This window comes from Spermophilus citellus, assembly GCF_964194105.1.
Source record: "Spermophilus citellus genome assembly, chromosome: 13".
Taxonomy (NCBI): domain Eukaryota; kingdom Metazoa; phylum Chordata; class Mammalia; order Rodentia; family Sciuridae; genus Spermophilus; species Spermophilus citellus.
Genome location: NC_138193.1, coordinates 4,098,553 through 4,111,383, shown reverse-complemented (window position 1 = coordinate 4,111,383; position 12,831 = coordinate 4,098,553). Strand labels below are relative to the sequence as shown.

Below are 12,831 nucleotides of genomic sequence, written 5' to 3'. Positions count from 1 at the left end.
CAGCTGACAAAGGACTGGCATCTATTTTTAAAATTTGTTCTTTTTAGATAGACATGACAGTAGAATGTATTTTGATATGTTACACATCCAGGGAATAGAACTTATTCTAATTAGGATTGCATTCTTGTGGTTGTATGTGATGTGGACTTTCACTGTGTATTCATTTATATGAACATAGGAAAGCGATGTCTGATTCATTCTATTGTCTCTCCTATTCCCGTCCTCCCTCCCTTCCCTTCATTCCCCTTTGACTAGTCCAGTGAACTTCTATTCTTCCCTCCCCATTCCACTTATTGTGTGTTAGCAGCCACATATCAAAACTAACATTCAACCTTTGGTTTTTAGGATTGGCTTATTTCCCCTAGCATGATATTCTCCAGTTCCATCCATTTACCGACAATTGCCATAATTTCATTCTTCTTTATGGCTGAGTAATATTCTAATGTGTATATATACCACATTTTCTTTATCCATTCATCTGTCGAAGGGCATCTAGGTTGGTTTCATAGCTTAGTTATTATGAAATGAGCTGCTGCAAACATTGATGTGGCTGTGTTGCTGTAGTATGCTGATTTTAAGTCTTCTGGGTATCTACCAAGGAGTGGGATAACTGGGTCAAATGGTTCCAATCCAAGTTTTCTGAGGACTCTCCATTCTGCTTTCCATATTTGTTGCACCAATTTGCAGTCCTACCAGCAACATATGAGTGTACCTTTTCCCTACATTTTCTTTAAGAACTAGTTTTTAGAGTATAGAACAAATGCTTAAAACTCAACAGTACAAAAACAAATGATCCAATTAGAAAATAAGCAGAAGACATAAACATGCATCTCTCACAGAAGCAGATAAATAGCAAATAAGCACAGGAAAAGACGGTCAGCATCTTTAGTCATTAAGGAAATACCAATTAAAACCATAATGAGATGTAACTACCCACTTATCAAATTAACTAAAATAAGAAACAGTGACAACACCCCCCTCCTCAGCTTTTCCAACTTTGGTGAGGATGCAGTGATGGAACTGTTCAATATCTTGTCTGTGGTGGTGGATATGTGAGCCTACAGAGATACACACACGTGCACGTGCGCGCGCGCGCACACACACACACACACACACACTGAGAAATGAGTTTAAGTAAAATTTGGAAATTTGAGTAAGATTAGTGAATTGTATCATTGTCAATATCTGGTTGTGACACTGTACATTTGACCCTTCATCTCCATGGTCCACATCCTCAGATTCAACCAACCATGAATAGAAAATATTTGGGAAAAATTGCATTTGGATTGAATATACACAGACTTATTTACATAGAATTTACATCGTATTAGGTATTATAAGTAATCTAGAGATGATTTTTAAATATAGAGGAGGTTGTGCATAGGTGCTGTGCAAACACTACCTCATTTTTTATAGACCTGAGCATCCCCAGGTCTTTGTATCTGCAGGGGTTCGTGAAATCAGTCCCTGATAGAAACCCAAGCACATGGGAAATGAGACCCCTTGGAGATTCCTGGAAACAATTTCTCATGGATACCCAGGAATGACTGTACTCTAGTTTTTGTAAAATAATACTGTTGGGGGAAATGAGTCAGCGTAGAAGTGATCTCTCAATTATTTCTTATAACTGCATATAAATATACAGTTCCCTCAATAAAAATTTCAATTAAAGTTAATCAAGCCTAACTCTATGATAATAATTTAAAGAAAAGGAATGCCATGATGGAAATACCCACCCATTTCGGGGTGGCCCAGAGGTTTTAGTGTTTCCTCTGCTCACACCTGTCCCTGTTCCCAGTTGAAGTTCCAGTCTCTCCTTTCTCTGGAAGCATTCTCCTGGCGTCCCCATCCATGTGGACGGTGAAATGGCGGTGCAGTTGCTCTTCCTCTGGGGACGTGTGCACTGTCCATCTCTCACAGCCAGAACAGGGCTCTTCAGCACTGGGAGGCCAGTCACCAAAGGAGAAGCAGAACTCCGCACACCTGGAAGTCATCAGCCCCACGGGCGTGCAGCTGGCTCTACTCACAAATGGCTTTTAAGAGATTCTCTCTCTTTCTTGTTTAAAAGCCAAAGGGGAACCCCCCCCCCCCAACCCCCAGCAAGGCTTCAGATGAGTATTTTCGTTGTTCTCCAAAATTTCATGCCTCAGGGAAGCAGGTATTTTTCTGTAGTACAGCAAAGAAGACGTTCAAAAACCCTCTTCCTCTTATTTGATCTAAAATTGGAATTCAATTGGGAGAGGTGAGTTGAAAATTCCTTGGGCGAGGGGTGCAGCCCAGTGGTAGAGTGCTGACCTCACATGCAAAAGGGCTTGGGTTCAGTCCCCAGCAACACACACACACACACACACACACACACACACACACACACAAGCCCTGCCTTTCTAAAAAGAGCCATCATGAAGGGGATCAAACAAGCTCACCAAAGCAACCCTCTAGGTGCCTGAGCTGTGCACGGGCTGTTCAAAGGCATCTGGTTTGACGTTTTTTCTTTTTCCTTTCTGGACCTTGTGTGAAGGAAGGAAGTGGAAACCCCAATCAGGGCTCTAGCAATGGAGAGACCTGGCCAAGAACCAGGGCTGGTGGCACAGGGGTGGCTGTGGGGGGCTTGACTTATCTCACCACCATCCAGCTTTCCAGAGAAGCCTGTAACCCAATTAAAATACACTGTCTCAAGACAAGCCCCTGTCTCCTCCCTATTGCCTCTATATTGTCCCCCTAAGAGCCATCCGTTCAGAGACCCAGATGCCCAGGCCTCTGGAACCCCCTAGGGCACCCCTTCCCTGAATAAGCAGCAGGACACTGAAGGTGGCTTGGCTCTGGACACCTGAAGAAGGGGCCAGCAGCAAAGGCCCCTGGTGTTCAGTGGGTCGCCTGGGGTTGTGGTGATTCTCCCTGAAAACTGCTGAGGCAGCCTCTGTCCTGGATCCAGGAGAGACCAGTTTGATTTTTGAAACAAATGAAACTCTTGAGGGCCTGGTTTCTGTTTTAATGAAGATGACTGTCGTGTGCCGTGCACACCATACCCACAAGGCCCCTCACGACGTCCAGAGCCCTTCCTGCCTCCGGCCTCTCAAGGGCAACACAGTTTGGCAGGGAACAGACTTCTCAGATTCCAGTCTTGTTTAGCTGCCAACCAGACCTGGGTATATAATTGCTGACCTAGAAATTCACGGAAGAATCGAGGCCAAAGTATAGCTACTGCAGTCTGGGGGGCCGCGGGGGCCAGGGGCAGGCAGTGGAGTGTGTGTGTGTGTGTGTGTGTGTGCGTGACCTAGAGAGGAGCTATGCTGAACTCACTTATATTCTTCACCTCTTGGGCAAAATCCCTGGTTAACGGTTTGACCATTTTCCAGATATGTGAACCCCCATGGTGTCTAATGTCAACTCTGAAATCAGGTGTGCAGGGCCTCACACTGCTCTTCAGGATATATGGAAACTAACCCTTGCCCTCACCCACCCCCCACAATGCTCTTTTTCTCTCCCCACCTCCCAGCTTTTCCAACTCTGTGCATTAAAAGCCTTTAAAAAGCATCTAACGCTTTGCCTTCAACACCCTGTGCCTTTGTTCTTCTGTTCCTTTGTTCTACAGCCAACTCATGAGCTCAGGGGGCTGCCTCGGTGGCAGCCCTGAGCCTGTGGAATGTGGGCCACGGGTCCACAGCTGGCTCCGCCGCGTGCAGACAAAGCAGAAAGGCAGAGGGCTCATCTTCCAGGCCGCCCTGGGGAAAGCAAGTTCTGGGGGAGCCAGCCTTCAGCCTGGCAGTTGTGGGCACCCACTGTCTGACGATGCCAGCCCTCAGTGGTTCCTTCAGAGGGTCTGCCTACTGCAGCAGGACCTCTTTGCCTTCTGTTTGTGCAGCCAATGTACCAGAAGGGGCTGAGAGTGGGAGCTGGGTCTTTGTGGGGCCAGCCCCCCACCCCCACCCCCTGCTAGGCCTCTGATGAACCCCGGGAGCCTAATTCACAGGTACTAATGAGCTGTCCAAGTTGCAACCCGCTTTTTGGCCCTGTCCACCCTATGGTTTTCAAGACTGGTTAGAACTTGTGAAGGTTAAAAAAATATGCATTACCTGGTTGTTGTCTAGCAGCTTAAAACATACATGTGGGGAAGTATGCACCAGACCACACCCTTGCTTGGCAAAGGCTTTGATGCAGATACCATGCCAGAGTCCTCTGACATCGTCTGGGGGACTATATCATTTGTTCAAAGCATCCCTGGTTGTCTGTCTCCCCTGGAGAGACGCCCAGTGAATGCAACGTGTTATTTGCTGTCTGCCAGTGAAATCTTACCCCCAAGTGGCTGAGTTGTGACTCAAGAAGGCAAACGTGGTGGACTTATACTTTCAACCCCTTAGAGATTTCCCCTGGGTCATCATTTTGCAATTAAGTTGTTCATAAAAGCTAATCGGTCAGGATACAGTTAATTAGTAGGATAGCAACAGCCCCTGATGCAGGAAATGAGCAAGCCACTCTGAGACGCACGCCAGTTTTTAAAATAATGTTGTTCTTGTTCATTTTGAGTTTCAAAAAACTTAGGTCTTTCTTTATTCTGTGTGTGTGTGTGTGTGTGTGTGTGTGTGTGTGTGTGTTGGTGGGGTGGGCAGAGAAAGGAGAGGAGAAGAGAGAGGAGAGTTTGTGGTTCTGGGGATTGAATCAGAGCCTTGTGCATGCTAGGCATGTACACTGCCACTGAGCTACATCCCTAGTCCCTGTATTATCTTTTTTAATCTGACACATGTGTATCCTAAATAGTAGAAAAGGCAATACTCTACTCTGAAATCAGATCAGGGTCTCCAGCTCTGTGAATTCATATTCTCTCTCTCCCTCTCTCTCCCCCCCTCCCCTTATCTGTAAAATGGGATAATAATTCTCATCTACCTTCCTAACAGGTTTCTGTGAGGATTAGTGTAAACCAAGTCAAGCACTTAGCCATAAGTGCTCAGTGTATTTTAGTGATTCACATTGTTAGTATAATCAAAATAACACAAGATTTTTGTAATCTCAATGACATATATTCTTATATGAATGTGTATATATATTTTACTGTTTTATTTCCTGCATAAAAATATTCATGAAGTTAAGGATATCATCGTCTAATCAAAATCAAAAATAATCATTTTATCTGCTTTGGGAGAGAATTGCAGATTGGCCCTTCCATGACTGGGAGATGAAGCACCTTTGCTCTGAAATCCGACCCCGAACAAGTCTGGTACATGAATTAGGTTTTATTACATTTTTATCCTCTTACCTTTGTAATTGCTTCAAGGTGTTTCCCTGCTGTTAGAGTGATTTGTGAGGGCAGATGACGATGCCAAAATGATGTAAATGAAAAGTCTGGATTAGTGACAAAACGATGTCAAAACCTGAGAATGTAAATGCAAATTGTTAACGAGACCCAAGAAGCAAAAACACCCCCAAAGCGTATGAAGCTAATGTTACCCTTGAAAGACCTCGCGGGAAATGTTATTTTTGAAGTTGTGTGCTGTACAAGTGTGTCTCAGTCCTCTTTATGCCCATCCCTCCCTGCTTTTTTAAGCCAAATTGATCACAAAAACTAGTGAAGTTAACGCGATCCTCATGCCGGGTCTATGCTGCACAGAGAGCAGGTTGTCAATTTGCTGATTCACACAAGAAGCAAGGCCTTCAGAATCTGACCTTGGGTGGAAGAGCTGGGAGGGACTCTTGTGTTAGTGGAGGGCTGGAAAACATCTTGGGGGTCATCAAACCCCATTCCCTCCCTTGATGGGGTGGAAAATTGAGGTCCGAGCTCAGGAGTCTTGCTCAAGGAACTGCAGCTGGTTTGCAGCAGAGCTAGAGAGGAATGCAGGCTGACCACATTGGGGATTTCCTCCATCTTCCTGGTCCTTGCTCTCTCCCCTCCAATGCCTCCATTGGTCATTCACCCTGACATCCTAGGTTGGGATGCAGCAGATGGAGGGGACAGTCCACAAGGACCCCAAATGACCTCATGGTTCAAACTTGCCTCAGGTCATTCCTGTGCCACGAGCTTCGAGACTGCTAATGCATCTCAGGCCTCAGAAAGCAGGCAGGAGAAGACGTCCTTTGGGACTGGAAGCTCTTCCATCTCAGCGAGGTCAACTCTGGATACTGTGTGTGGTTTCCTTGGAGCCATAGTTTATAGTGGCTGTGCTTTGGATCACAGCCTAATAAATGACCCAAAGACCTGACTCAGAACCACCCTGGGGAAACCATCCGGGGCCAGTGAGCCCGGAGACCTGGGGCCATCCTGGCTGGCACCCTTGAAGCTTCCTCTCCAAGCCTACTCTGGCCTCAGCCTCCTCATGCTGCCTCCTGGGTGGTAGACCCCAGTATGGGGAGGTGGGGCGCTGGTCTACCACAGCCTGACTTTTTAGCGCAGCCCAGCCTTGGCTGCCAGATTCAAGCACAGCCCACATGTGCAGTGTTTCATCAGCCAAATCTGCAGCTCCTCAGGGCACCACCACCCTTGACTTGGACCTCCACAAACGCCCACCTGGCCAGGAGGCTGGTCTCCAGCAGCGGTTGTCTGCTCACCTGCCTTGTAGCCCAGCAGTATTATTACCTCCTGCTCACCCCCTAACTCTTGCATGTTTGCAAGAGGCCTCTGAACCGAGGTTGATTTTTATTTTTATAAAAATGCACCTGACCTCACTGATCCTTCCTGATGAACCATGTTATGCATCATTCTCCTGAATCGGGACCTCACAGAGGTGAGAAGACAGCCTCACCATGTCTTGTTTAATATTTATTTTTTAGTTGTAGTTGAACACAATACCTTTATTTTATTTATTTATTTTTATGTGGTGCGGAGGATCGAACCCAGGGCCTCACACGTGCTAGGCAAGCGCTTTACCGCTGAGCCACAACCCCAGCCCCTCACCACCATTTCTTTGAAGAAGCAAGTTGCTTCTGACTGGCCAAGTGGAGAAAGGCGCTTTGTTATACAAGATCCCATCTCTCTGTGAGGTTGAAATGTTTTCTCTTTCCCACTATTGTTGTTCCAATGCATAAAATCCCCCAAATTATTTTAAAAAGTGACATAGCTCCCCCAAAGAGAATTCCCGCCACACACACAGGCCCCCAAATGGCAGGCAGTTGCCTTCGTCGTCCTTTTAAGACGAGGAGGGTCATGCCACCCTCTGTTCAATTACTGTTGAATTAAATCCACATTCAGCATGGATCACATGGCAGAGACTTGGGAGTTTCATTTAAAAACTTGAAATAATTGAGAGCATTACTCAGTCAAGTGAGTATTACTCATTACTCCAAAGTGTGAGAGTCAGGGGTGGGGGAGGGCGACGAGTGGTAAGGCTGAAGGTTTCCCTCAGGGTTCCTTTTCATGGAACCAGGCCTGGACTATACACAGAGAGCCAGAGAACTCGGTTTCTATAACCACAGAATCCTCAGTGCTGCTCTACTCTAGGTGGAGTGCCGGGAACTGAGGTTCTGTGGTGGGCGAACATGTGCTGTTGTTGTCTAGCTGAAGAGGGAGGTGACTTGGCTCCATTGGCGGAATGATGTGTGGGGCTGGTTGGCTTCATGAGGAGATCCAGAGAACTGGGGATGTCTAGAGAAGGCAGAATTGCTGGGTTTTAAGTAGAAACCCAGGGACATGGGGTTTAGTAACGGTAGGATTCATGGTGCTTTTGATCTCTACCTAGTGAGCCAGATTCCTATTTCTGAGTACCCCATGAAGATTACTGTCATCTTCTGAAGAGTTTAATAAGTGCTGTGCAAGTATCTTGTACCAACCAAGTGAAGTTAACTAATCATAATGGATGCTGTCTTGAGACGGTCAAGTTGTCATTAGACATGCATGTGGACTGTTGAGCTAACAGAAGACCAGGATGCGACCCTGGCAAACACCCTAACAGTATACTTCAGCTGCCAGCAAACAGCCCTTACTAACATCTCTGCAATTGTTTGAGTGTGTGTGTGAGCGTGTGTGTGTGTGTGTGTGTGTGTGTGTGTGTGTGTGTGTTTCCTTCCTTAATAGATAAGGTAAGTCAGACATACTTTGTTTCAATCACCCCTTTATCCAAGGACCAACACAATGCCTGACATACAATAAACAATAAATGTTTGATGAATGAATGAGAAGTGGATAGATGGATAATTGAATGGATGGATAGGTAGATAGGTGGATAGATGTTTGAATGGAAGGATAAGTGGATGGGTGGATGGATGAGTGAGTGGGTGGGTGGGTGGGTGGGTGGATGGATGGATGGTGGGTAAATAGATGAATGGGTGGGTGGTTGGCTGGATGGACCAGGTGGTTGTAGGGTGCTTAAGGAATGGGTAATGGATGGATGAATGGAGCTGAATTTGTTCACATTATGGTCTTGCATTCATTTTCCATAGCAAACATAAGGAGTAGCATTGTTGATACAGTGTGGAATTGTAGAGAAATTGCACTCCATCCAATTTGGTTGAAGAAACCCTTGCAATGATTTTAAAAACATCTCTAAAGGGTGGAAGTCATATGCTCCCAATTATGTTTCTCTTCTGTTATCCCTATAGTCAGCAAATTTTCTTTTCTAACATTTTCTTCTGTCTTATTCCATTCTCAGCTGAATTCTACTTTAGTTATTATCTATTGTTTGTGTTGACATAATGTTCCAGAATCTGTGATAGTGGGCTGCTTATAAATTTTACCTGAGGAAATTTTATCCTTGTCATACTTACTCAAGATATTGAGACATGATGTATCAGGTTGGGCTGTAGTAACGAGGTATCATAGAATGGGGGTCTTAAACAGTAGGAATTGACTTTCTCACTCATCTGGAGGCTGGAAGTCCCAGGTCAGAGTGTCAGCAGGTTTGGTTTTGGGTGAGGCTTTCTTGTTGGCTTGTAGATGGCTGCCTTCTCAATGTCCCCTCATACGGCCTTTCATGTGTGGGGAAGTGGGGCAGGGGGAGTAAGTGAAGAAGAGAGAGAGAGAGAGAGAGAGAGAGAGAGAGAGAGAGAGAGAGAGAAGAGGGAGAAACACCACTCTTACTGGATTAGGGCCGTACTCTTATGATCTCATTTAATTCTAGTTATGTTCTAAAAATAATTCTGTCTCCAAACATGGTCACATTAAGGGTTAGGACTTCAATATATGAATGGGGGGTGGGGGGGTGGAGAAACACAATTCAGTTCCTAAAATGTGACAAATTCCCAAAACACTGCAAATTCTTCTTTTAACTTTGCTGATTACGTGCAGGGTCAATGTATATATCCCTCCAAGTTGAATGGATTTCGTGTCCCATGAGCCTCCACCCATTGGAATATTCACAGTAAAACGTAAGCTCTGGGCTGACCGGGAAAAGTGGGAAGGAGACGCCACCTGAGTCCCTGAACTCCCAGTTTCTCAAGTGCCCATAATTACGTGAAAGGTGAACCATGCTGCATGCATAGGACTGAATCTGTTCTCCATTTTATGTAAATGTCTTCACTATATTATTTGAATCCAAGAGGCACAGTGGAATGAAATTTGCATGTCTATTATTAATTTCCAGTTTCCTTGTTGTGTGCTCTGCTACATCCATTGGCTCTGAGGATATCTCCATTTCTGGATCGACCATTTTAAAAACATTGAAATCAGAAAATAGTACAATTTCATTTTCATGATGAGTTTTCTTTTCCCATAGAAGTGCATTATACCCATGATGACATCATATCTTTGCTTCTGAAGGGAATTACCTTGAAAAATAAATATAGGGTTGTCCCAGTTACAGAAGAAGATTAAAAAAAAAAAACTCAAGCATGCAATAATTTACCATTTTTTTGCAGATAGAAACTTGGAGGAGAGTTTTTCAATAGAAGTCATAACCCCAAACAAATAACCTGGCTGCAAAGGAAATTTCATTCTTGTGCTCAGAGACAGGCATCTTACTAAAATTACTTCTCTGTTATCTGTCCTTCCACAGTGAAGATGCTGTTGCCTTTGAAAAGTCTACTGACTACAGCAGGATTATTCAAGAGGAAGAAACTGTGAGTTGGTTGAAATAGATGCCTTGTAATAGACTCAGAAATATTTAGTAATACTTAATCAGAGAAAACTTTTTTTCTGTGTGTGACGTTCTTGTGTTGGGTAAGCCTCAAGCAGCCACCCATTTGTCTTTTATTGCTGAGTGTTTCCTGTGCACCAAGCACTGTGCTGGGTAAGGTCTGTCCTCAAGGAGCAAGGACACGTTTGCTGTGTCACTCTTTCTTTAGCCACAATTTAAAAGGGTGTATAGGTTGTTAACAGTAAATTTGTCCATAAGGGTCTCTTTTTTATTAATAATTTTTTATTTATATATGACAGCGGAATGCAGTACAATTCTTATTCCACATATCGAGCACAATTTTTTATATCTCTGGTTGTATCCAAAGTATGTTCACACCAATTCGTGTCTTTATACATGTACTTTGGATAATGATGTCCATCACATTCTACCATCATTTCTAACCCCATACCTCCTCCCTTCCCCTCCCACACCTCTGCCCTATCTGGAGTTTGTCTATTTCTCTCACTCCCCCCTCCCTATCCCACTATGAATCAGCCTCCTTATATCAAAGAAAACATTCAGCATTTGGTTTTTTTGGAATTGGCTAACTTCACTTGGCATTATCTTCTCCAGCTCCATCCATTTACCTGCAAATGCCATCATTTTATTCTCTTTTATTGCTGAGTCATATTCCATTGTGTATAGATGCCACATTTTTTTTTATCCATTCATCTATTGAAGGGCATCTAGGTTGCTTCCACAGTTTAAGTATTGTGAATTGTGCTGCTACATAAAGGTCTCTATATTACAGTTATAGCTCTTGTAATATCAAAACTATGAATAGCTAATCTATGAATTTTGTGTTGAATTTTAATTGGTTGACCAAGACAGCATGACATTCTCTGGCACTGTCTCAGCTCAAGCTGCTATAACAAAAGGCCATAAACTGGGTGGTTTAAAAACCACAGATTCATTTCTCACAGTTGTGGTGTTTGGAAGTCTGAGATCAGGGTGCCGTTGGGGCTGGGTACTGACGAATGCTCTTTAATGCGTTGCAGACAGCTGACTTCCTCAGGTATAAGAGGGAGCTGGCCTCCCCTGGCCTCTTTTAGGACACTAATCCCCGGGGGGGGGGGGGGTTCCATCCTCCTGACACAGTCGCCTCTCAAAGGCTGAATCTCCTACCATCACTTTGGGGTCACCATCACATATGGATGGGGGGTGCAAACATTCTGTCCATTACAGATGGTGTCTCATTGACAAGTGTCATTGAACAGACACCTTTTTTAAACACCTGTTTTGTGACCAGCACTCTTGAGGACTGAACAGGGTGTGAAAAAACAGTAACCAAACAGCGACAAGGAACGCAGCCTCTCAGCTGGGTAGCTGTGATAGACATGAAACCATGGGCACCGTTTTGGCTGGGCAGGGAGGTCATGGGTGCATTGAGAAACCCAGGGTGGTGGTGGGGGGAGGCTGTGGTTGGCCCCACTGATGAGGGAGGACTTCCTGGAAGAGGTGGTCTGTGTTTATTTCCTACTGCTGCTGTAAGAAACTAGCATACATTCCATGGCTACCAGCAACACAAACTGATTGTCTTACGATTGTGGAGGTCAGGAGTCTCACAGTGGTTCTCACCGAGCTCAGGCCAAGATGCCTTTTTCCACCTCCCAGAGGCCACCCACATTCCTTGGCTACTGACCACTGGCTCATGACCCCTGGCTTCATCATCCCCTCCAGCAAAGACAGACTGAGTCCTTCCCTTTCTGCCATCTCTCTGGCTCTCTGTAGCTCGGAAAGGTCACCTGATTTTAAGGACCTTGTGATTGCATGGGGCACCCAGACAATGCAGAGTAACCCCCTTGTCTCAAGGTCCTCAACTTCTTCATATCTGAAAATCTCACTGTGCCTGTAACATAGTCACAAGCTCTGGAGATCATGAGGTGGACTTTTTTTTGAAGGGGGTAGTACCGGGGATTGAACTCAGGAGCACTTGACCACTGAGCCACATCCCCAGCCCTATTTTGTATTTTATTTAGAGACAGGGTCTCACTGAGTTGCTTAGTGCCTCCCTTTTGCTGAGGCTGGCTTTGAACTCTAAATCCTACTGTCTCAGTCTCCCAAGCTACTGGGATTATAGGCGTGTGTCACCACACCCAGCTGATGTGAACATTTTTGAGGACCACTAGGTATTCTGTGTACCATACTGTCTTTTGAGCTCATCCTGGAAGGGATCACTGAGCTTCTTTGTTATGAAGGCCCTTATCTTGGAAGTGTAGTTTTCATTTGAGCAGGGAGGTCGTAGTAGTAATGTGGAGGTAGCAAGGAGACAGGTGTTAGAATGTTGGGGAACATGGTGATGCTAGCCTGGGAAATTTGGATTTGACCCAAGAGACTTTAGGAGACCTTCTGACATCTTCAAAAGGAGAATGAGAGAATATATTAGCTTTGGTAGTGATAATTTCTGGGAGCAGTGTGTTTAAGGATGAAGGAAGGACAAAGGCATCCTGGAGAATTGATGGAATAATTCAGGAGAGGCAGATGGTGCCTGAAGGAGTAGGTAATAGTGGGGAGGTGTTCCCCATTGTATCCTCAAGATCTGACATCTTAGTTCTGTTAGCCAGCTTTCTGCGACTGTAACAAAATAACTGAGATAGTCAACTTTTAAAAAGAAAAGGCTTATTTTGGTTCACAGTTGTGGAGGTTTCCAGTTCATGGTAATTTGGCCCTGTCTCTTTTGTGCTCATGGTCAAGCGTACATTATGTCAGGGTGGGTATGGTGGAGCAAAACTATGTAGCTCATAGCTGAGATATAAAAAAGAGGAAGAGGAAGGGACTAGTGTCCCATAATGCT

The 12,831-nt window shown here is 44.9% G+C and overlaps 1 protein-coding gene across 1 annotated transcript in view; it reads left to right on the top strand.

Annotated features, from left to right (window-relative positions):
* RFX8 (regulatory factor X8) overlaps positions 1 to 12,831 on the top strand; it is a 79,327-nt gene that overhangs the window by 24,678 nt on the left and 41,818 nt on the right. Inside the window, exon 5 of the mRNA XM_081264840.1 lies at positions 9,915 to 9,978. Within this exon, the coding sequence (XP_081120966.1) occupies positions 9,915 to 9,978 (64 nt within the window). The remainder of the gene's footprint in view (positions 1 to 9,914; positions 9,979 to 12,831) is intronic.